Source organism: Mustelus asterias, chromosome 3 (assembly GCF_964213995.1).
Source record: "Mustelus asterias chromosome 3, sMusAst1.hap1.1, whole genome shotgun sequence".
Lineage (NCBI taxonomy): Eukaryota > Metazoa > Chordata > Chondrichthyes > Carcharhiniformes > Triakidae > Mustelus > Mustelus asterias.
The window spans coordinates 30,642,729-30,666,970 of NC_135803.1; the positions used below are offsets into that span (position 1 = coordinate 30,642,729).

Genomic DNA, 24,242 nt, shown 5'->3' on the forward strand with positions numbered 1-24,242 from the left:
TCTTTAATACCCTCTGAAATAGGCCTAACAAGCCACTCAGTTCAAGGGCAATTAGGAATGGATAATAACTGCTCACCAGTGACACCCACATTCTGTAAAAAGGAATTTTAAACAAGACCTTTTGAGGAAATGCCCAATATTGAAAGGAAATTATTCATGGAGGCATCCACCACTAGCGACTAACCCCCTCCCCGACAAATGTGTGGGTATGTAGGAAGTCTGTCCCAACGACTGGTGGATTGTACACCCACAGATTTTTGAATGGACCGACCTTGCATTAAGTTGATCTTTCTCTACACCCTAGCTATGACTGTAACACTACATTCTGCACTCTCTCCTTTCCTTCGTCATAGAGTCATAGAGGTTTACAGCATGGAATCAGGCCCTTCAGCCCAACTTGTCCACGCCGCCCTTTTTTTTAAACCCCTAAGCTAATCCCAATTGCCCGCATTTGGTCCATATCGCTCTCCGTCTTACCCATGTAACTGTCTAAATGCTTTTTAAAAGACAAAATTGAACCCGCCTCTACTACTACCTCTGGCAGCTTGTTCCAGACAAGTGTGGAAAAAATTGCCCCTCTGGACACTTTTGTATCTCTCCCCGCTCACCTTAAACCTATGCCCTCTAGTTTTAGACTCCCCTACCTTTGGGAAAAGATATTGACTATCTAGCTGATCTGTGCCCCTCCTTCTCTATGAACGGTATGCTTTATCTGTATAGTGCGCAAGAAACAATACTTTTCACTGTATGTTAATACATGTGACAATAATAAATCAGATCAAATCAAATCAGTGCTGTTATGGAGGAAGTTCCAGGATTTTGACCCAGCAACAGTGAATGAGTGACTTGCAAAACTCAAAACATAGGCTGGAATTTTATCGGCACGCCCGCCCTGGAATGGGGACAGGAGAGGCTCGCAGAAGAGCATTCTCTGTTGGACTCGGGCGGGACCATACGAGCCTCGGGCGGGTGAGGCAGTAAAATTCCGGCAATAGTGTCCAGCATTAGTTGTGATTCCGTGATTCTGCACTTGCTAAACAACCATGGATTGTGCTAAGATTTACATTGACAACCAATTTAGGATTATCAATCAGGATCACAATTTCCATGTGCTAGAAGCTGCATATATTCACATAGGGCCTTATCCTTTGCAGACAGAAGGAGCATGTCCATGCATTGCACCTGTGTAAAGTAAAAGTTGGGGTCAGCCATTCCCTGGTTAATTCCCCACGATAATGCCTTGACCAATAAGAACTGAAGTGTGTCAATTCCTTAGTCAATCAGAGTTGACCTGTCAGGTTTGAATTTATACAAACATTTGGCAGTTAACTGTTCCCTGGTGCATTCTCCATGGAAATGCCTCTACCAATCACAGTCTACTTGCAACCAATCAGCACTTGAGTAAACTCGGATTGTTTTCACTGGAAAGACGGAGGCTGAGGGCAGACCTGATAGAGGTCTACAAAGTTAAGAGAGGCATAGCTGGATAGCCAGAGGCTTTCTTCTCAGGTGGAAGTGTCAATTGCAAGGGGGCACAGGTTCAAGGTGAGAGAAGGAAAGTTTAAGGGAGATGAGCGGGGGAAGTTTTTCACGCAGAGAGTGGTGGGTGCTGGAACACACTGCCAGAGGAGGTGGTGGAAGGAGGCACATTAGCAACATTTAAAGAGAACCAGATGGGTAGATGAATAGGGAGGGAATAGAGGGATATGGATCGAGCAAGGGCAGAAGGATTTTTTAAAATTTAGTTAGGGCATCATGATCGGCATAGACTTGGAGGGCTGAAGGGCCTGTTCCTGTGCTGTACTTTTCTTTGGCAAAGGATCGTCTGGACTCGAAACATCAGCTCTTTTCTCTCCTCACAGATGCTGCCAGACCTGCTAAGATTTTTCAGCATTTTCTCTTTTGGCTGTACTTTTCTTTGTTCTTTTTTTTTGTTCTTTTCCTTGTCTTAGAGAGATGCATCTGCAGCAGGAAGGTTGGTGAGGATGAGTTCAAGTCTGTTTTACATCTTGTTGGTTCCCTCACAAACTGACATAGTCCCAGCCTAGCAGCTATGTCCTTTAGGACTTGGCCAGCTCGATCAGTAGTGTTACTTTCAAGCCACCCTTGTTGATGGACATTGATGTCCCCACCCAGAGTACATTCTGAATTCTTGTTACCTTCTGTTCTTCCCCCAAGTGGGTTCCTTGGCTAAGTGAACCAGATGGGTTTTTACGACAACAATTTCATGGTCATCATTTGACTTTTAAATCCAGGTTTTCCTTTTCTTCAATGAGACTATGTAGAAGAATCATATGAGAGACGAGTAGGAGGTGGATGAATAGTGGGCAGGCCACATAATCCATTTTAATAGCTCTCCTGGCTTCAAACCCATCTGGAAAACAAGTATGAAAATTCATTACATCAAATTAAACATTTTGGGGAAAGGGGATAGATTTTGTTCAAAGGATGCCGAGCGGAATTCCCTCACCAGCATGTCTGTGCGGACAGTGGCTGTAAGGTTTTTCGAATGGCCCTCCCAATGGGCTCTCATCCACCCTGAAACGTCTACAGTTTTATGGTGGGGCAAGTAAGGGCCTAGTCCATCAGCAGGGGACCATAGAATTCTGCACAAAGATCTGGTTTTCACTCCCATTCCCAATTTATTTGGCGGTAAGTCTAATTTTCATTTTCTTTGTTGCAGGGATGGTATGATACTCGACTCACCTGGAACGCATCCGAATATAGTGGGATTAAAATCCTTCGACTTCCTCCCTATTTGCTATGGATACCGGACATTGTTCTGGAAAACAAGTATGAAAATTCATTACATCAAATTAAACATTTTGGGGAAAGGGGATAGATTTTGTTCAAAGGATGCCGAGCGGAATTCCCTCACCAGCATGTCTGTGCGGACAGTGGCTGTAAGGTTTTTCGAATGGCCCTCCCAATGGGCTCTCATCCACCCTGAAACGTCTACAGTTTTATGGTGGGGCAAGTAAGGGCCTAGTCCACCACCCCCACCCTGCAACCTGCAACCTCACTCTTGCCCAATTGAGGCCCTTAAGAGGACAATTATGACCAGTTAAGAGCCTTTCCCACTCAGTCTCAATTGTCCAGGTTGGCAAGAGGAGCCCATGCCATGAATGAGAAGTGGGGGAGAACAGTGCCTCCATCAACATAAGACCACAAGACCGTAAGGTATAGGAGCAGAATTAGGCCATTCGGCCCATCAAGTCTGCTCCACTATTCAATCATGGCTGATATGATTCTCATCCCCATTCTCCTGTCTTCTCCCCGTAACCCTTGATCCCCTCATTGATCAGCCTCCTCTTAACATTGGCAACCCTCCCACCCCTCAAAGGTCTGGGCCCTATGGGTGCTTCCCCTCCAACAACTCAACCCCCCTTTTTGCCCAGTCCTCCTTCCCTGGCCAGGCCTGACCTCTCCCTCCCCGCCCTTGCCTGGTCCTGGACTCCCGGGACTAAGGCTCTGGGGAACTGTTTGTCTGAAATGGGAAGTGTTCAACTCTCCAGCAGTAACATCCCACACTTTGGTGAGCAAAAGAAAATAAAGAAATAGATTGAGTAGGGTGTAAAGATAAGTGATTGACCAAATTTTTACATATGCTAAATCAATAGAAAATATTACCATTATTTTACAATAACTCTCTCCTCTCCTGTGCCTCATTCACCAGCAATGATGGACAATACAATGTGGCCTATTTTTGCAATGTGCTGGTCCGAGAAAATGGATTCATTACGTGGCTCCCCCCTGCAATATTCAGGAGTTCCTGTCCCATCAACACCCTTTATTTTCCATTTGACTGGCAGAACTGCTCCCTGAAATTCATGTAAGTGAAAATTACATCATTGTACTGATTAAAAAATATTGTTTATAACTTCTAAATGGATCAAAAGGCAAATGGTGAGGACTAGTACGGGGCTGAAATTTCTGTGTGGAACCTCCTTCGTCTACCTAATAACATTGATGAGAGGCCCAATCGATTGGTGGTCAAGCTTCATTAGCAGATAGGAGGTGAGCTGCCAGTGCTAATCACAGTTTGCCAAAGCTTGCCAACAAATCCAGTCGAGCAGATGCCAATCATAGGCTTACAGGGACACCATTAGAGGAAAACGAAAAGATAGGAACCGCAACGGAACAGCTTATTTCAGTATTAAGGAAATTAAATATCAGCAGCAAGGTGGTGAAGTGAAAAAGGTTTTTAAGGTTCAAAACTCCCAAAGAATTGGACAAAAATTTTTCAAATGTGCTACCAACTTTCTCTTACTGCAGCTAATGGTCCCTTCCAGTCGTGCTGTAGATTTCCTCCCAACCAATACTGCCTTTGGTTTGTGGATAGGTTGGTACGGTCATGGTAGCAGCAGCGATTGACATGCAAGTTATGTTAGGGATCCTGTCACCTGTTGACCGCTATCTGGATATACTAATGAGACCCATGTCTGTTTCTGGTGGGAACCTAAAGGAATGTCTGCCCAAAAGAGACCAGAGACTGAGGCCGGAACTTTACCGTCTTGCCCGCCACAGGAATCGGAGCGGGTGAGGGACGGGCCATGGGAAGGTCCATTGATCTCGGGCGGGATTTTACGGTTTCGGGACAAGCGAGGCTGCAAAGTCCCACGCAGACTCTCAGTGTTAAGTATGTGGCTTTTGTTTTGTAGGAATTTTCATCCCCACTTCTCCCCCTTTGCTCTGTTTACAAAAAGTAATCTGACAATAATGAGGAAAACATCACTCTTACTCGTGATGACCCATCCCAATGCAGTGTAGCTTCTCCTTACTCTAGGCTGAGGTATTGTTAATTTTACGGTATATTACATGTTGAGTGGGTTAAACTTCTAAAAGAAAGGGCAGTAAATGCTGGAAAAATCCATCCCTAAATTTGCAGTCAAGCTTAGATGTATCCCAAGAAATACATATCTAATAAGAAGGTTGTATCTTCAGGAACTACATGTGCACGTTGGCAGAGAAAGTGAAGATAAGTGAAGAGCAGCACGGTGGCACAGTGGTTAGCACTGCTGCCTGACAGTGCCAGGGACCCGGGTTCGATTCCTGGCTTGGGTCACTGTCTGTGCGGAGTCTGCACATTCTCCCCGTGTCTGCATGAGTTTCCTCCGGGTGCTCCGGTTTCCTCCCACAGTCTGAAAGATGTGCTGGTTAGGTGCATTGGCCATGTTAAATTCTCCCTCAGTGTACCCGAACAGGCGCTGGAGTGTGGTGTCTGGGGGATTTTCACAGTGACTTCATTGCAGTGTTAATGTAAGCCTACTTGTGACACTAATAAATATATAAATTTTTCCATGTGGCTCACATGGCGATCAATACCAAATCTATATCCCTTTCCAGAAATGAGGTGTGATGTTTCTCATGAGTAGATTTGAAGCTTGATGTATCACAGAATTAAAAATTCCTTCTGACATTAGAGTTCTCGTTATTTGAATCAAAGAGGTCTAGAGCTGATTTACTCGTTGCTACTCATGGAACAATTCTTTATATCATTATTTACATTTACTTTCTGAGTGACTGGTTGGACTGGATATTCTTGTTGGCTTCAGGAACCTGCCATCAGACTCAACTGGGGGTCCTGAGCCTGCACTTACCATCAGCAAGATTGGCGACGCAATCTTCCAACAGGCAACCTCCTACTTGTCCACCTCCACGGAATAGGATGGTGGATGGGCTCCAAATGCTACAGGCTCAGTCAAAGGGCCAGTAAATCTGCTGTCTCAGCAGTCCCACCGAGAGAGGTGGGTGATGCTGAGGACGATCAGGTCCCCTGAGATGCCACAGCACGGAGGTACTCTCTGAGGCACAGATGCAAATCAAAAATCATGAGCCAAAAGCAGTTAAGCCTCCCGGATTGGAGAGGAAACCACTATGGAAGAATTGTTTGGGTATGGGTGAGGACTTTTCTGCCTGCAGCCCCATCATTGGGGTATGAAGGATCCAATTCTGATAGACCCCTGCTCAGCAACATGGAGTGGAGATGCCGGCGTTGGACTGGGGTAAACACAGTAAGAAGTTTAACAACACCAGGTTAAAGTCCAACAGGTTTATTTGGTAGCAAAAGCCACACAAGCTTTCGAGGCTCTGAGCCCCTTCTTCAGGTGAGTGGGAATTCTGTTCACAAACAGAACTTATAAGACACAGACTCAATTTACATGAATAATGGTTGGAATGCGAATACTTACAACTAATCCAGTCTTTAAGAAACAAAACAATGGGAGTGGAGAGAGCATCAAGACAGGCTAAAAAGATGTGTATTGTCTCCAGACAAGACAGCCAGTGAAACTCTGCAGGTCCACGCAACTGTGGGAGTTACAAATAGTGTGACATAAATTCTGATTCTAGGATCGCATGATAAAGACTCAGGAGGAAAAAAGCAGAAATATTTATGTGAAATAGTGTGACATAAACCCAATATCCCGGTTGAGGCCGTCCTTGTGTGTGCGGAACCTGGCTATCAGTTTCTGCTCCGCGACTCTGCGCTGTCGTGTGTCGCGAAGGCCGCCTTGGAGAACGCTTACCCGAATATCAGAGGCCGAATGCCCGTGACCGCTGAAGTGCTCCCCAACAGGAAGAGAACAGTCTTGCCTGGTGATTGTCGAGCGGTGTTCATTCATCCGTTGTCGCAGCGTCTGCATAGTTTCCCCAATGTACCATGCCTCGGGACATCCTTTCTTGCAGCGTATCAGGTAGACAACGTTGGCCGAGTTGCAAGAGTATGTACCGTGTACCTGGTGGATGGTGTTCTCACGTGAGATGATGGCATCTGTGTCGATGATCCGGCACGTCTTGCAGAGGTTGCTGTGGCAGGGTTGTGTGGTGTCTTGGTCACTGTTCTCCTGAAGGCTGGGTAGTTTGCTGCGGACAATGGTCTGTTTGAGGTTGTGCGGTTGTTTGAAGGCAAGAAGTGGGGGTGTGGGGATGGCCTTGGCGAGATGTTCGTCTTCATCAATGACATGTTGAAGGCTCCGGAGGAGATGCCGTAGCTTCTCCGCTCCGGGGAAGTACTGGACAACGAAGGGTACTCTGTCCACTGTGTCCCGTGTTTGTCTTCTGAGGAGGTCGGTGCGGTTTTTCGCTGTGGCGCGTCGGAACTGTTGATCAATGAGTCTAGCGCCATATCCTGTTCTTATGAGGGCATCTTTCAGCGTCTGGAGGTGTCTGTTGCGATCCTCCTCATCCGAGCAGATCCTGTGTATTCGGAGGGCTTGTCCGTAGGGGATGGCTTCTTTAACGTGTTTAGGGTGGAAGCTGGAGAAGTGGAGCATCGTGAGGTTATCCGTGGGCTTGCGGTACAGTGAGGTGCTGAGGTGACCGTCCTTAATGGAGATGCGCGTGTCCAAGAATGCAACCGATTCCGGAGAGTAGTCTATGGTGAGCCTGAATAGACAGTATTACAGTTGATAAGGAGGATGTGCAGGATACTCTGGAGGGTCTGAAAATAGATAAATCCCCTGGTCCGGATGGGATTTATCCAAGGATTCTCTGGGAGGCAAGAGAAGTGATTGCAGAGCCTCTGGCTCTGATCTTCAGGTCGTCGTTGGCCTCTGGTATAGTACCAGAAGATTGGAGGTTAGCGAATGTTGTCCCATTGTTTAAGAAGGGGAACAGAGACTTCCCCGGGAATTATAGACCGGTGAGTCTCACTTCTGTTGTCGGCAAGATGTTGGAAAAAATTATAAGGGATAGGATTTATAGTTATTTGGAGAGTAATGAATTGATAGGTGATAGTCAGCATGGTTTTGTGGCAGGTAGGTCGTGCCTTACTAACCTTATTGAGTTTTTTGAGAAAGTGACCAAGGAGGTGGATGGGGGCAAGGCAGTGGACGTGGTATATATGGATTTTAGTAAGGCGTTTGATAAGGTTCACCATGGTAGGCTTCTGCAGAAAATGCAGATGTATGGGATTGGGGGTGATCTAGGAAATTGGATCAGGAATTGGCTAGCGGATAGGAAACAGAGGGTGGTGGTTGATAGTAAATATTCATCATGGAGTGCGGTTACAAGTGGTGTACCTCAGGGATCTGTTTTGGGGCCACTGCTGTTTGTAATATTTATTAATGATCTGGATGAGGGTATAGTTGGGTGGATTAGCAAATTTGCTGATGACACCAAAGTCGGTGGTGTGGTAGACAGTGAGGAAGGGTGTCGTAGTTTGCAGGAAGACTTAGACAGGTTGCAAAGTTGGGCCGAGAGGTGGCGGATGGAGTTTAATGCGGAGAAGTGTGAGGTAATTCACTTTGGTAGGAATAACAGATGTGTTGAGTATAGGGCTAACGGGAGGACTTTGAATAGTGTGGAGGAGCAGAGGGATCTAGGTGTATGTGTGCATAGATCCCTGAAAGTTGGGAATCAAGTAGATAAGGTTGTTAAGAAGGCATATGGTGTCTTGGCGTTTATTGGTAGGGGGATTGAATTTAGGAGTCGTAGCGTTATGTTGCAACTGTACACAACTCTGGTGCGGCCGCACTTGGAGTACTGTGTGCAGTTCTGGTCCCCACATTACAGGAAGGATGTGGAGGCTTTGGAGAGGGTGCAGAGGAGGTTTACCAGGATGTTGCCTGGTATGGAGGGGAGATCCTATGAGGAGAGGCTGAGGGATTTGGGATTGTTTTCGCTGGAAAGGCGGCGGCTAAGAGGGGATCTTATTGAAACATATAAGATGATTAGAGGTTTAGATAGGGTGGATAGTGATAGCCTTTTTCCTCTGATGGAGAAATCCAGCACGAGGGGGCATGGCTTTAAATTGAGGGGGGGTAGTTATAGAACCGATGTCAGGGGTAGGTTCTTTACCCAGAGGGTGGTGAGGGATTGGAATGCCCTGCCAGCATCAGTAGTAAATGCGCCTAGTTTGGGGGCGTTTAAGAGATCCGTAGATAGGTTCATGGACGAAAAGAAATTGGTTTAGGTTGGAGGGTCACAGTTTTTTTTTTTAACTGGTCGGTGCAACATCGTGGGCCGAAGGGCCTGTTCTGCGCTGTAATGTTCTATGTTCTATGATGGTGGGATGGAACTTGTTGATGTCATCATAGAGTTGTTTCAGTGATTGTTCACCATGAGTCCAAAGGAAGAAAATGTCATCGATGTATCTAGTGTATAGCACCGGTTGAAGGTCCCGTGCGGTGAAGAAGTCTTGTTCGAACCTGTGCATGAAGATGTTGGCATATTGAGGTGCAAATTTGGTCCCCATGGCTGTTCCGTGTGTCTGGATGAAGAACTGGTTGTTGAAGGTGAAGATATTGTGGTCCAGGATGAAGCGGATGAGATGTAAAATTGCATCTGGAAACTGGCAGTTGTTGGCGCTGAGCACTGAGGCCGTTGCAGCAATGCCATCGTCATGGGGGATGCTGGTGTAGAGTGCTGAGACATCCATTGTGACGAGGAGCGCTCCTGGTTCAACTGCTCCATGTGTGCCGAGTTTCTGTAGGAAGTCCGTCGTGTCGCGACAAAAGCTGGGGGTTCTTTGTACAATGGGTTTCAGGATGCCCTCGACATAGCCGGAGAGGTTCTCGCACAGGGTCCCATTGCCCGATACGATGGGACGGCCGGGTGTGTTTGCCTTGTGTATCTTCGGGAGGCAGTAGAGATCTCCAACGCGGGGAGTACGTGGGATGAGAGCACGGAGGGTGTTCTGAAGGTCCGGATCAAAGGTCTTGATCAGAGTGTTGAGTTGACGGGTGTGTTCTTTGGTCGGATCTGCAGGTAACTGTCTGTAGTGTTCCTCGTTGTTGAGTTGTCGGTACACTGGAGGCCATGCCTGTTGAGCTGGCAGTCTCTGTACATGACAGGGAGTCACTCTGATGACAGCAAAGTGGCTGAGAGGCCGCAAGAACCATCCCTAATTGGAGCCTTCACCATGGTAATTCACCTGTTCACCTCCATGGAGCAGCCAATCCCAATCAAAGTCTTCACCTGGAAAAGTTCAGCAGCAGCAGGAATGGATTGAAGAGGCATTCCAACATGGCTACCCTCACTTTCCCTGCCTGCCCAACAGGGGTGGGATAATTCAGCCCATTGTGTTACTCATACTTTGGTTACTAATTCCAAACCCTGACAGAAATTCAGCTTTTTGGCTTTCATGTTTTTTCTTTATTGTTTAAAGGTCTTTTAATTACAATGCAGAGGAGGTAAATTTGGAACTACAAAGAGATGCTATAGATGGCAAAGAGTTTCCTATTGAATGGATTAACATTGACCCCGAAGCTTTCACAGGTAAAACCTTTTTGATGCCTGCATATTTACCAAACAAGTTCTATCATAAAACAAAACTTTAATTAACATATAGAATCCTACAGTGCAGAAGGAGGCCTTTCGGCCCATCGAGCCTGCACCGACCACAATCCCACCCAGGCCCTATCCCCATAACCCCATACATTTACCCTAGCTAGTCCCCCTGGCACTAAGGGGCAATTTAGCATGACCAATCCACCTAACGCGTACATCTTTGGACATGGTGATAAAATATCTTATCCTTTGCTAGAATAGTTATTATAATAAAATATGCCATTGAAGGTTTTCATCTTTTGGTCATACTGCTGATTGGCTGAGACGTTGCCATGGTGAAAACACCAAGGATCTATGATCCTCCTACACTTTTCTTTATTCCAAAATGTCTGGACATATTCCTTTTCCCTGCAGAATCAGCTGTGGATGCTACAGCTGCATTCCTGATAGTAAGCTGTCATTTTACTTCTTCATGTCTTCAGATTCTGCTGAGACTAATTAAACTCATGCTGGACTTCCATTCTTTTCTAATGTGAGGGGCAATCATAGAATGGCATTTCACGAAGATACATTGGGCAGAATTTTCCCAAAAAAGTGTCATTAATAGCATGAAAATGGGAATCCTCCACACTGGCATTTCTGGTGAGCCTGGTACTGCAATCTTCCAGCATTCTGTCAATTCTTTGGTCAGCCTGGAGCTTTGTGGGGGTGGGGGTGGGGGAGACAGAGCCTAAATACACCGATGAAGCTGGCTTGGGCACCATTGTGCAGGACGCCCTGATCTCCCACTGAAATGGGAACCTCTTCCCACCAACCCACTCCTCCACCCTACAGACATCAGAGCATCCCCCCACCCCCCCATCATCGGCAGCATTGCTACCCCCCACACCAACATGGGTCACCGGCAAGGGGGCATCAGGACCCTCCCGATGAATCCCCTGGAGTCTCCTCTTACTGCCAGCCATTGGCTTGTTTTGAAGGATTTCCAGGTTGACACTCAACCTGTTTGACCATGCTGTGAATGCACCCTCCTTGACCATCAGATCCTGGGGTGGGATCCAAACTTGGAGCTTCTAAATCAGCGCCAGGGACACTACCCACTGCGCCACAAGACCTCCTAAAAGCTTTGTTTGGTAGGGAGTTCCAGGATTTTGACCCAGTGATAATGAAGGAATGCAATATTTTTCCAAGTCAGGATGATACATCGTGGAAGGGAATTTGCAGGTGATGGTGTTCTCATACACTTGCTGCCCTTGTTCTTCAAGGTCGTAGAGGCTGGAAGTTTGGCTGTCAAAGAAGCCTTGCTCTAGTTTCCCTAGTTCATTAGGACCTGTAGGAATGTGACTAACTACAATTACAATATATAAAAGAAAGGTACAGCACCAAGTTATTTGGAGTTGAAGAGCTATTTGTATCTGTGTAACACTCATTGCTACCTTCAAAATACTGACAAATGTTATTCAAATTTCAATTAAAAAAATCAGGGGGACAAGAGCATTATCACATTAGAATAGTGGGCAATTATTAATCAGAAAACACTGCTGTCTAAGTGGATCCTTCACATTAAATCAATGGGGGAAGGGAAAGAAACGAAAACTGCTGTGTAGATTTGTATATAATAATAAACATACAATTTCTTAATTATTGCTAACATCTTTATTTTTAATTTTACAGAGAATGGTGAATGGGAAATTATTCACAAGCCTGCAAAAAAGAATATCTATCCAAATATTCCTCGCAACAGCACCAAATACCAGGATATAACGTTCTATCTCATTATCAGACGCAAGCCACTGTTTTACATCATTAACATCATCACTCCCTGCGTCCTCATTTCTTTTCTGGCATCGTTAGCATTTTATCTTCCTGCAGACAGTGAGTGTTCCTCTACACATCTGTACAATTATTCCACAGTAGCTTTTTTAAAAACACATTACCACTGACAGGAATTTTGCGATAATAGAATTTTAGATGGAATAAAAACAGAAATACTTTGAATATTTAATGGAGCTGCATTCCATAAAGAGTGAAGGTGTATGGGGACGATAGAATGCTCGATGGCTCTGGACCTACAGCTCACAGAGATATTTGCCACTAAGAGATTCCTCACCTCCTGTCTGGGCCAGCTGTAGACTAATTGACTGAGATTAAAAGGCCATGCAGAAGAGTTGCCCTTAAAGTTAGCAACTATCAAGTGATGCTGCCAGCTGAGTTAAGAAAAACGACATGCATTTATATAGCAGCTCCAACAACCATGGCACAGTGGTTAGCGCTGCTGCCTCACAGTGCCAGGGATCTGGATTCAATTCCGGCCTCAGGTGACTATCTGTGTGGTGTGGGCTTCCTCCAGTTGCTCTGGTTTCCTCTCACACTCCAAAGATGTGCAGGTTAGGTCGACTGGCCATGCCCCTTAGTGTCGGGGGACTAGCAGGGTAAATACGTGAGGTTACGAGGATAGGGCCTGGGTGGGATTGTTCTCAATGGGATGAATAGCCTCCTTCTGCAATGTAGGGATTCTATGATACCAAAGCACTTTAAGCCAATGAATTACTTTTGAAGTGTGGTCAGGGTTAGACAATGGAGCAGTCAATTTGCACTTGCAGCATTTTCCACAAACAGCAATGTGATAATGATCAAATAATCTGTGTTTATGATGATGATGGAGGGATAAATGTTGATCAAGAGGCAATGGGTGACTCCTCTGCTGTTTGAAATAGTACCATGTGATCTTTTACATCCATCTGAAAGAGCAGGCAGGGCCTCAGTTCGAGATCTCATCCGATAGATGGCACCTCCAGCTGCACTCCCTCAGCATGTGCTCAAATCCTGGACTGGGAATCAAACTTAGAAACTTGTGACACATTGGCAAGAATGCTGCTATCAACCGAACCACAGCTGACACAGAAATATATACCTTACATTAGGTGACTGAAAGCTTGGTCAAAGAGGTAGATTTTATGGAATGTCTTGGAAGAGAGAAAGATGTAGAGTAAGAGACATTTATGGATAAAAGCGGATGATGGAATCTGAAACCAAAAGAGAAAATGCTGGAAAATCTCAGCAGTCTGGCAGCATCTGTAAGGAGAGAAAAGAGCTGACGTTTCAAATCCAGATGACCCTTTATTAAAGCTATAAGACATAGAAAGTGGGAGATATTTATACTGTAGGGTGAGAGAACGAAAGATGAGTCATAGTCACAGAAACCAGGGGAAAAGACTGCTAATGGCAGCCCATAGAGAGAATGGAAGGTGTGAATGGCCAAACTGCAGGAAAGCTGAAATCAGAGAGTAAGCTGTGACAGATGAAGATGTGGGGGGAGGGGGGAGATAGGTGGGAGAGAGGTAAAGTTGAGAAAAAGGGGGAAAGGGGAAGCAAAGGGGGAGAAAAGGTAAGAAAGGGGGGATGAAATAGGAGGAAGAATGAAGGGGGGGAAAGAAAAATAAAGACAATAAAGAAATAAAGGTAGAGAATCGTTAAAAATTAAATAAAATGAAAACAAAGGGGTCGAGGTGGGGTAGAGCTAATCATCTGAAGTAATTTATGGAGGCTTTGGGCCGAGCTGAAGGCAGCTCCATCAATCATAGGGCAAAGGAGTTGGGAATGCACAAGAGGGAAAGGATTAAAGAAATGCAGAGTTCATATTGGGATGTAGGATTAGAAGGGGTTGTAGAGAGAGGGAGGGTAAAGCCATGAAGGGATTTGAAAGATTCGAGTAAGAATTTTAAAATCTAGGTATTCAGGGACCAGGAGCCAATGTATCAATGAGCATGGTATGTAGATACATTTTATTTAGGCGAGGGAATCAAAGGTTATCGAAGGTAGATAGGAATGTGGAATTTGAAATACTCGGATCACCCATAATCCTATTGAATGGTGGAGCAGACTCGAGGGGCAGAATGGTCCACAACTGTTTGTATTTCATTTGTTAGTATTGAAGGAGATATGTGAATTAGAATCTAGGCAGCAAAGTTTTGGCTGAATCCTGATGAGGAAAGCCATCACTGGAATGTCAACCTTGACAACCTTACAGTTGGGAGTCTGAAATGAGCATACTACTTTGGAACAAATGTCCATCTTTTATCTTTAATGATGAATTACAGTCGGATCAGAGAAGAGGGAGTTTTGAAATCGAAGTTCTGACTGCTGTATCTGAGAGGGTTTAATTTGCCTTGGAGAATCTGCAAGTAGACTGAAAATATAATTCTGTTTGAAGGTGATATACGTTGCTTACAGAGAAATTTACTCAGGTCTGTGCAATAGTTAACAGCAGGCAATGATTTACTGATGTGTAATATTCCACAAAAGTGAATCGATTTATTTGCCAGATATCCAATGGAATTTGTGTAAAATCTGAACAAGCAACTTATTTGATGGTGAGGAGAGTGTTTGGCTGTTCCTGCTCCAAGTGATAGAAATAATAAATCCAATCCATTGAGAAAGGAATAAAGACAGAAAAACTCAGCAGGTCTGACAGCATCTGTGGAGAGAGAATAGAGCCAACGTTTCGAGTCAGGGTGACCCTTCATCAGAGCTGACGAGGTCCTGTTTTTTAATTTATTTCCTAACTCCCAAAAATCTGCTTTCAGGGCCTCAGCCCTCTTCCTACCTATGCTGTTGGTTCCTATGTGAACACAGCCTCTGGCTGTTCACCCTTCCCCAGAAGAATGCCCTGCAGCCGCTTTGTGACATCCTTGACCCTGACACCAGGAAGGCAACATAGCATCCTGGAGTCACATCCAAGGCCATAGAAAGCCTGTCTGCTGCCCTAATTAATGGATCCCCTACCATTATTGCTCTTCCAATCTCCTTTCCCCTTCTATTCAGCTAAACCAACTGTGGTGCCATAGACTTAGCTCTTGCTGCACTTCTCTGAGGAACCAGCACCCTCACCAGTATCCAAAATGGAAAACAAGTTAGTGAGTGAGATCAACACAGGGGGCTCCTACACTGCTTTCCTGGTTCTCTTAGACTGTCCAGTGGTCACCCATTCCCTCTCTGCCTGCCTTCCAACTTGTGGTGTGACCGCCTCTCTAAATGTGCTAACCCCATAGTCCGCAGTCCTGTGAATGCACCACAGTCACTCTCCAGCCACTGCTCAAATTCCCAAACCCTGAGCTCAAGCTTCTGCAGCTGATGACACTTCCTGCAGATGTGTTTGTCCAGGACACATGGTGCGTCCATCACTTCCCAAACGCCACAGGATGCACATTCCACTCGGCTGAGCTGCCCTGCCAAACCGTAACCTTAACAACTATCTATAACAAGTAGAATAAGTAGGATAACTTACCAGTTACTCACCATCAGCTTCTTCCCTTGTAAGAACCAAATACTGGAGTCGGCAAAAGGTAGAAAAAGAAAGCTGCTCGCTTTGTCCAAGCCACACTCCATTTACAAGCTGTACTGAGACCCCTACACTTATAACAGCCAAGACTCAAATGAATCAATCCTATAGTTACGGAAGCCAGGTTAAGCCTAATTACTTAAATACAGATGCTTTCTGGTAGAGAGCTTATTTATCTCTGCTCAAGTCTGGATTTAGAAATTTAAACTTAACATAAAAGAGTAATTTTTAGTTTAATGCTAGATGCAAACAAAACTAGTTTTTTTTTGGAAAGAGATTAGCCCTTAAGATTCCTTCACTCACCAAATTCTCAGCTGCTCAGTCTGTCCAAGCCAGAGTAATTTTCTGCTTCACTACATGGGTGGTAACTAGGCAAGATAGATTGTCAATCCTCTGCAGAATCTGCCTGACCTTTAGTTCCATTGATCAAAATAGACAAAAATTGACATGTCCAACAACAGGCATGCCAGGTGCATTGACTTAGTTAGCAGGGAGAGAAAGGAAAAGATTGTATTTAACCTTGGGAGGTACAAATGAGAAAAGTTCAAAGCAGCACGAAACATAACACTGTTAAGGAAAAAAATCAAGGGAACAGTCCAAATTCTTCACTGAAATGTCAATTTCACCTATAATCTTGCGACAAGGTACCAAAAAGATACAGCGCAGTGATCTACTGTTTAGCTACAAGGGTGCTTCTGTCGCCCTCTTAATCTTTCTGCATTTCCTTCAAGCAAAAGAAAAAGAAAGATGAGTTGTCGGGTAGATTAAACAATTATTCTGAGGGCTGATCAGCTGTCAAGATTTGGGATTTGATTAATCCTACGGTGGGTTTTTTAAACATTGTAAGAAATAAAAAACTTGCATTTTTATAGCACCGTTCAGATCCTCAGGACATTCCAGTCCACTTCACAACCAATGAATTATTTTGGAAGTGAGCTCACTGGACAGTGTGTAGGGAATGTAACATAAGATAAATAACATAAAGGATGGCATGGTGGCACAGTGGGTTAGAAATGTTGCCTCACAGCGCCAAGGACCTGGGTTTGATTCTGGCCTCGGGTTACTGTCTGTGTGGAGTTTGCACGTTCTCCCTGTGTCTGCATGGGTTTCCTCTGGTTTTCCTCCCAAAGTCCAAAGATGTGTGGGTTAGGTGGATTGGCCATGCTAAATTGCCCTTTCGTGTCGGGGGACTAGCAGGGTAAATATGTGGAGTTATGGCAGTGGTTCCCAAACCTTTTTCACTGGGCCGCACTTTCAGAATAAAAATTTGCTCGCGCCACACCGAATTTTTTATTGATAAGAAATACATTCAAAAACAAAAAAAACCAACTCCTAGCAGTGCTTGATTCATAACATAGAACACAACTACTTTATAATATGATCATGGGACATCCAGAAAGTATAAAACAATGCTTGTGTAAACCATGTTTAAATGTTTCTTTGATTGTCCTTGAATCTTCCCGCCATACTTGCCATCCTCTCTCGCCGCACCAGTGTGGCGCGCCGCACCCTTTGGGAACCACTGAGTTATGGGGATAGGGCCTGGGACTGGATCTGTTGCTGGTGCAGACTCGATGGGTCAAATGGCTTCCTTCTGCACTGTAGGGATTCTATGTTTCTGTGAAAGTCTTTGTTGAAAATTAGATTTCCTATCATGGTGATCCCAGACGTTGCACAGAACCAATATTATCTGATATTAGCTCACCTTTTAGTAGTGATTCTCACATTGATTTCAAACTATAAGTTGTTAGCCATTTTTGCGTTGTTTCGAAACAAGAAGCATTGAATCACCGTTTCCTTGGAAATAAAGAAAGAGAAAGTGCTACAACTATTCAGCAGGTCTGGCAGTGGCTGTGGAGAGATCAACTCTCTCTGTTGCCAAATCAACTGAGTATTTCCATCCTGCACTGTTTTTATTTCAGATTTCCAGTACCCACAGTATTTGCTTTTGGAGCATTATTTTCTTGGAATAGCTGATTGGAAATTCTTGCAAGTGAATAGGAGTGTTCTTATACATCTAATGTGTACTCAGTGTAGTGATTCAGTTTGCCAGAGGGAAAACAGCACTGCCATGGAAATGAACTAAAAAGCTCCTGTATGCATTCATTTGGCACAAATACATTTGGTTTGCTTGGTGAATTGTTCGAAATTCTCAGTATTATGAATCTGATTCACATACAAGGGAACAGTCCAAATTCTTCACTGAAATGTCAACTTCACTTATAATCTTGCTACGAGGTACCAAAAAGATACAGTGCAGTGATCTACTGTTTAGCTACAAGGGTGATCCTGTCGCCCTCTTCGGTTTTCTGTATTTCCTTCAATATTTTTGTTATTTCTGTCTGTTCATATTTGTTTATAACTTTAATTCTTGTTCCTTTTATATGTGACTCTCTGCGATTGTCTTCTCGTATTTTGGGGCAGTGGTGGTGGAGGCTATGTAAAGACCTGTTTAACTCTCCATCAGAATTACAAAAAGGCTTTTTCTTTCCACATTACAGCTTGCTTATTATGTCTTTTAGCTTCACTTTCATAGCCACTGATCTGATGTGACCAAAACAAGTTAATAAGCGCATCCACACTTCAAGGGCTCCATTTGATGCTCCCCCTGCAGCAGGGATAGCATAAAATTGGGAGCCATGATTGTGGCACTGTGTCAGTCACCTGCCTGCTCGCCCATCAGCCAACTGAGACACTTAAATAGACAATTGCTGACCGCTTAATCGTCTCCTCCCACCACGAGTGGTATTCTTCTTGTGGTGAGAGAGCTTCATGCCAGCTCTTCAGGCAGTCCAGCAAGACTGGTGGACAGGTGGGGGAAGGAGAGTTGCCTTCTGATCAGGCAACATCGGAGAACCCTCCCAACGGTGTAAATTCACCCAATGTTTTCCCCCATCTGACCTGTCACCACGTACCTTTTTCGCCCCTTGCCGTGGCCTGCCAGCCACAAACTCACCTCAAAGTCTGGGCTCCATTGGTGAACACCTTCCTCAGGGGCTGTTGCAGTCCCAGCAGTAACCACTGCTCTCGGTAGCGCTCATGAGATGAGGAATTTGCTGGCCATTTGATTAGCCAGCATCTGAGTCTCTGAGGTGTGACTTCCCTTGGAAGAGGATGTAAGTCCTGTTTTAAGGCAATTAATGGCCAGACAATCGTTAAATTGCTGCAAGGCAAACTGGTGATGTGCAGACAGGCTCACCACTGACTTTTACATTGGGGGTATTACATTCAGTCCCACAAGTTTAGTATCAGCGTGAAGTAGTGATAGTGCGCCGTCAATAAAGCTGGAAGATAACTTGTTGACCGAGGTCTCAATTGACTCGGAAATGAAGCAGGATCCAAATACAAACTCAAGGAATTTCACTCTGCTTTTCTTCAGCTCCTCATATCCTACATTCCCATCTAGCTTTGTACCGGTGAGCTTGGATACATTACACTCAGTCCCTTCATCTAAGTCATTGATGTAGATTGCAATAGCCCATGTCCATTAGTAATGTTCTTTGCTCCAGTAGCTCCTGCTCCACTTGCTACAACTTGTCAACCTACTTGACCATCTGTTTTCTGTCTGTTATTCAATTCTTAATCCAAGCTAATATATTATCCTCATCCATGTGCTCAGAACATCTCCAAAATCCATTGCTGTGAACATCTCCAAAATCCATTGCTGTAGCAATTTTGAATTGTGTGTGCCAATCTGTGCACAATAAAATTCCAAACGACAAATAAAATGAATGGCCAGTTAATCTATTTTTGGTGGTGCTGGTTGAAGTATGAATATTGACTAAGATCCTTATTTGTTTTTATATTATTCATTTGGGATCTTTAATACTCGGTCCTGACAATACAGTACTCCTTCAACACTGCAACAAAATATCAATATACAATATACACAAAACTCTTGAAGTTGGGCTTGAATCCACAATCTTCTGACTCTAAATTAAGTGCTAACAAATGAGCAAAAACTACACCTTCGAGAGCATTCATACTCCATTGCTTAGCTTTAGAAGCCCCAGACATCTCAAAAACTGAACGCCCCAGAATGTCTTTATTTATAATATCATTCCATCACACAATGCCAAAAAAAAATTTCACTCGATAAAAGCAAATTACTGCTGATGCTGGAATCTGAAACCAAAAGAGAAAACACTGGAAAATCTCAGCAAGTCTGGCAGCATCTGTAAGGAGAGAAAAGAGCTGACGTTACGAGTCCAGATGATCCTTTGTCAAAGCTGGTTGGTAAGCATTGGTAAGCTTTGACACAGAGTCAAAGGGCTTTTTTCTCTCTTTATAAATGGTGCCAGATCTGCTGAGTCTTTCCAGCATTTTCTCTTTTGGGTGGAAAAAGTTTCATTCATTTTTTTTTAACTTTTAAAATTAGTTCCAACTCCATTCTGAAGAAGACCAACTGATTGGGGAATGATTTTCAAAACTTAGATTTTTTTTCTTCTTAGCATTGGTCAGGGTGGTATTGATCTACAGATCTGAATGTCTAACATGCAGCAATTGGGCTCCGGATCTCAGTTCTCTCATTGACACAGTTCACATGCCATCTTTAGTCCTGCTGCAGTCAGATTTGTAGAATGCACCCTAGCTCCCAAGTTGCACACCAAGAACTCATGGGAAATTATTGCTTGAGACTGCTTGGATTTTCCAGGTGTTTCATTTCATCAAATCATTGCCTAAATGTTTCCACTTTAGATTTCTGTCTATCCTAAGCAATCCTCCACCCCAGCACCAAGCAAACCGTTCCAAATTTCTGTCATTGATCTTCTTCATTTAGCTGCAAGGACATACACAAGGTCAATTGGGCAGCGCGGTGGCACAGTGGTTAGCACTGCTGCCTCACAGTGCCAGGGACCCAAGTTCAATTCCCGGCCTTGGGTTCTTGTCTGTGCGGAGACTGCACGTTCTCCCCGTGTCTGCATGGGTTTCCTCCGGGTGCTCCGGTTTCCTCCCACAATCCAAAAGATGTGCTGGTTAGGTGCATTGGCCATGATAAATTCTCCCTCAGTGTACATGAATAGGCGCCAGAGTGTGACGACTAGGGAATTTTCACAGTAAACTTCATTGCAGTGTTAATGTAAACCTACTTGTGACACTAATAAATAAATTTTAAACTTTAATTGGAGGTAATGTCTTTCTCTCCCTATAGACGGGCAAGTTCTACTCATTCAATGCCTCACTGTAATGATATGCTTAGACATGGACATTTTCATGGGGAATGGGGGAGGCAGGAAGGTGGCCATGTTCAAATCCATGACCTCAGGCTCCCTGCACAGCTTGTTAGAGTAAAAACTAAAAAAACAGCTTTCAACATGAGATCAAACCATGCAGACTATCTGGGGAGAGTAAACATGTAAGAAAAACGTATCTCCCAGTTTATGAATGTATTAATATTCTTTTCTCATTTCTTTCTCAGGCGGTGAGAAGATGACCTTGTCTATTTCTGTCCTGCTTGCTCAGTCTGTCTTCCTGTTGCTGATTTCACAAAGGTTACCAGAGACAGCTCTAGCCGTTCCGCTAATTGGCAAGTAAGTGATTGTAAACTGTTGCCATAGACCTTGAACAATTGCAAACCAGTTCCTTCTCCAAACTTATTTGCAGAGGTTCCATATTGTGGTATGATTGTGCCCAGGGGTGGTGAAGAATTTCAAGTCAGTATCCTGTTAGTTTTCAAATACACACAGTAAAAAGTTAAGTCTAATAAAAGCCATTTATTTGTGTTAAGACAGAGAAACAACCCTTTCTGAAATACTTCCACTTGCCCAGCAGGTAAAGGGCAACTTTTTGCATGATCCTGATTACATATATAAATTATTCACATAGAGCAGAATTGGGTGTAAGACATTTCCACCTTAGCGATGCTTCTCTGGGTTCCCTCTCAATTTTCCAGGTCTCTGAGTCCCAACATGTCAAAATAAGAGCCAATGGTGCAGCAGTTCCAAGTTCCCTAGCTTTGCACTTCGAATGCTCCATGTCTAATTGAGATGGGTACCATGGTCAACTGACTGAAATGATGAGTTTCTGGGCTTAATGAGTCTGGAGAGTTCAAATTACAATTTCGGCAGCTGGGAAACATTTATTTTTTATTTTTCACATTCTTACTTCAGCCTGAACATGCTTCTGCTAAGATCAGATCACCGAGAATTTTTTCAGCCCTCTTTCCCTGTCATCCTGTACCCACAAAGAGCAATTCTCAGGAACAGGTACCGCAGCCCCATTAGTGTATCCATATCCACCATTATCATGGAGGAATTGGAGGAGCATTTCCAGATGGAGCAAAGGAGACTTTCAGCATTTAATGAGGATACAGTCAAACTGGACCTCTAAAGACATGCATGTTGTGCATCAGAAGAATATACTTTTGTGTTAAAGACAACACAACTCTGTCACCTATTGCCTTTGGACTTGCAGCCTTACTCATCTGCCTGAATAGCACTCATTGTGACTATGAAGGTGGCTGTCACACTTACCTTCAGAATGATATAGATAATGACCCCAAAAACAGCACTAGAGTATTAATATCAGTCATTTGCATCAGTGGTAGAGATGAAAGAACAATGCACATCATACTTAAGAGTAGTAGGCAACTTTGAAACTTCAATATGGTATTTTCACATCAAGAAAATAATCTAATGTTTCCATCAACAAATCAGCCTCCATTTACACAGTTTGGATACCGACAAAAGCGCAGGTTTGATTTTGACAGGAGAACATGAAATAACCTTGCTTGTTTTGTCTTTCAGATACTTGATGTTCATAATGATTCTGGTCACCATTGTGATCGTGAACTGTGTCATTGTGTTAAACTTCCATTTCCGAACTCCCAGCACGCATGTTCTCTCATCCTGGACTAAATGGGTACAGTAACAGCAGTAAAGCCTTTGTGTAATGTTCAATTTCTCCATTTGAATAACAAAGCAATATCATTTTTCTTAAGGAGGAAAAAGCTGAATGAATTAGTGTATTCCCTGGAATGATTAATATTCCTCCATCCTTACCTATTTACCCCCAAGTCCTTGCAGTCAGTTTGGAAAAGTGAATAAAATGCAACATTAGAAACACCGACATGAAAAGACTGTTGAAATGATGTCCAAACAAAACTATTTTGTAAAGTAGAAATATGGAGGCTCAGTTCACCAAATTCAAGACTATGATCGATAGTTTTCTACATATTAATACATAAAGGGATAAGGGGAAAGTGCGGGAAAAGGGTTCAAAGGTCTGAATGTCCTACTCCTGTTCCTGTTTCTTATGTTCTTATGTTCAATGGTCCATCAGGGAAAATTTGGGCTTAAAATTTCAATTTGAAAGCATTTAGTCAGATCTCTTTGCATTTCACTCCAAAGAAGTGGGGGTTAGGTTGATTGGCCGTGCTAAATTGCCCCTTCGTGTCAGGGGGACTAGTGGGGTAAATATGTGGGGTTGCAGGGTTAGGACCAGGGAGGGATTGTTGTCGGTGCAGGCTCGATGGGCCGAATGGCCTCTTTCTGCACTGTAAGGATTTTATGATTCTATGGTTCTTTTTCATTTCCCAACAAAGAGACCATCAGTCTCATTTGTTCCAGGCTTCTGGTTAGTATTTCTCTAGAACCAGTCACTCGGAGATGTGCTAGATGGGCTAGAGGGTGATGCCCAATAGATTTTCTCTACTAAGATTTCTATGTGAGCGTCTATAACTTCCACTTCATTTTAGTCTGTGACAACGCAGCCTGTGTAACTTGCGGGATGGAGAATTCAGGTGTAAAACCTGCACTCTTCAACTGCACAGCAAAGAACAGTACATGAAAGCATCAACATGCTGTGTGATTCACTACCTGGTAAACACCAAGGCAGGACTCGTATTAGTCAGGCCTTGATAAATGCAATATGCAGGATAAACACATTTGCATTTTAACTTGCTAGTGATAATATGCTTATCATTTCAATGAGCTGGACAATTTCAATGGAATTGATTTCCCCTGTAAAGATATTTATCCGTGCAATCCTATTTGAATTTTCTAGCTGTTTTTGGAAAAACTCCCACGGATCCTGCACATGTCCCGACCCGATGACAGTGATCCGTCACCGTGGGAGAATGGTTTGTTGCAGCGACGCAGCAGCTCCATTGGATACATTATCAAAGCACAAGAATACTTCACCATCAAATCCCGCAGTGAACTTATGTTTGAGAAACAATCTGAACGACATGGATTGAAGACGCGGGTCACTCCAAAGATCAGTGAGCACCCCCAACATTAACAGATTAATCAGACAGATTCCAGGCAGCTTTAATTATTAAAGAGACTTTCCTAAGATAAAAGCAAAATACTGGATTTGCTGGAATCTGAAACAAAACTGGAAAATGCTGGAAAATCTCGGCAGGTCTGACATCATCTGTGGAGAGAGATTAGAGCCAACGTTTTGAGTCTGGGTGACCCTTTGTCAGAGCTGAAGACAATGAAAATCGGACAGGATTTTTACTGTGAAGGTGAGGAGTGCTGTAATCGATAGGAATACAGTAAGAAGTTTAACAACACCAGGTTAAAGTCCAACAGGTTTATTTGGTAGCAAAAGCCAAAAAGTGTGGCTTTTGCTACCAAATAAACCTGTTGGACTTTAACCTGGTGTTGTTAAACTTCTTACTGTGTTTACCCCAGTCCAACGCCGGCATCTCCACATCATCGATAGG

The 24,242-nt window shown here is 43.9% G+C and overlaps 1 protein-coding gene across 2 annotated transcripts in view; it reads left to right on the plus strand.

The window, feature by feature from the left end:
- The window catches only part of chrnd (cholinergic receptor, nicotinic, delta (muscle)), a 42,474-nt gene that overhangs the window by 14,457 nt on the left and 3,775 nt on the right, over nucleotides 1-24,242 (plus strand). The window contains exons 4-10 of one of the 2 annotated variants that reach the window (XM_078202054.1): nucleotides 2,684-2,793; nucleotides 3,677-3,832; nucleotides 10,109-10,218; nucleotides 11,905-12,105; nucleotides 20,991-21,102; nucleotides 22,318-22,432; nucleotides 23,576-23,792. In XM_078202054.1, coding sequence (XP_078058180.1) covers nucleotides 2,684-2,793; nucleotides 3,677-3,832; nucleotides 10,109-10,218; nucleotides 11,905-12,105; nucleotides 20,991-21,102; nucleotides 22,318-22,432; nucleotides 23,576-23,792 — 1,021 coding nt within the window. The remainder of the gene's footprint in view (nucleotides 1-2,683; nucleotides 2,794-3,676; nucleotides 3,833-10,108; nucleotides 10,219-11,904; nucleotides 12,106-20,990; nucleotides 21,103-22,317; nucleotides 22,433-23,575; nucleotides 23,793-24,242) is intronic. The other variant, XM_078202061.1, reaches the window with a different exon arrangement.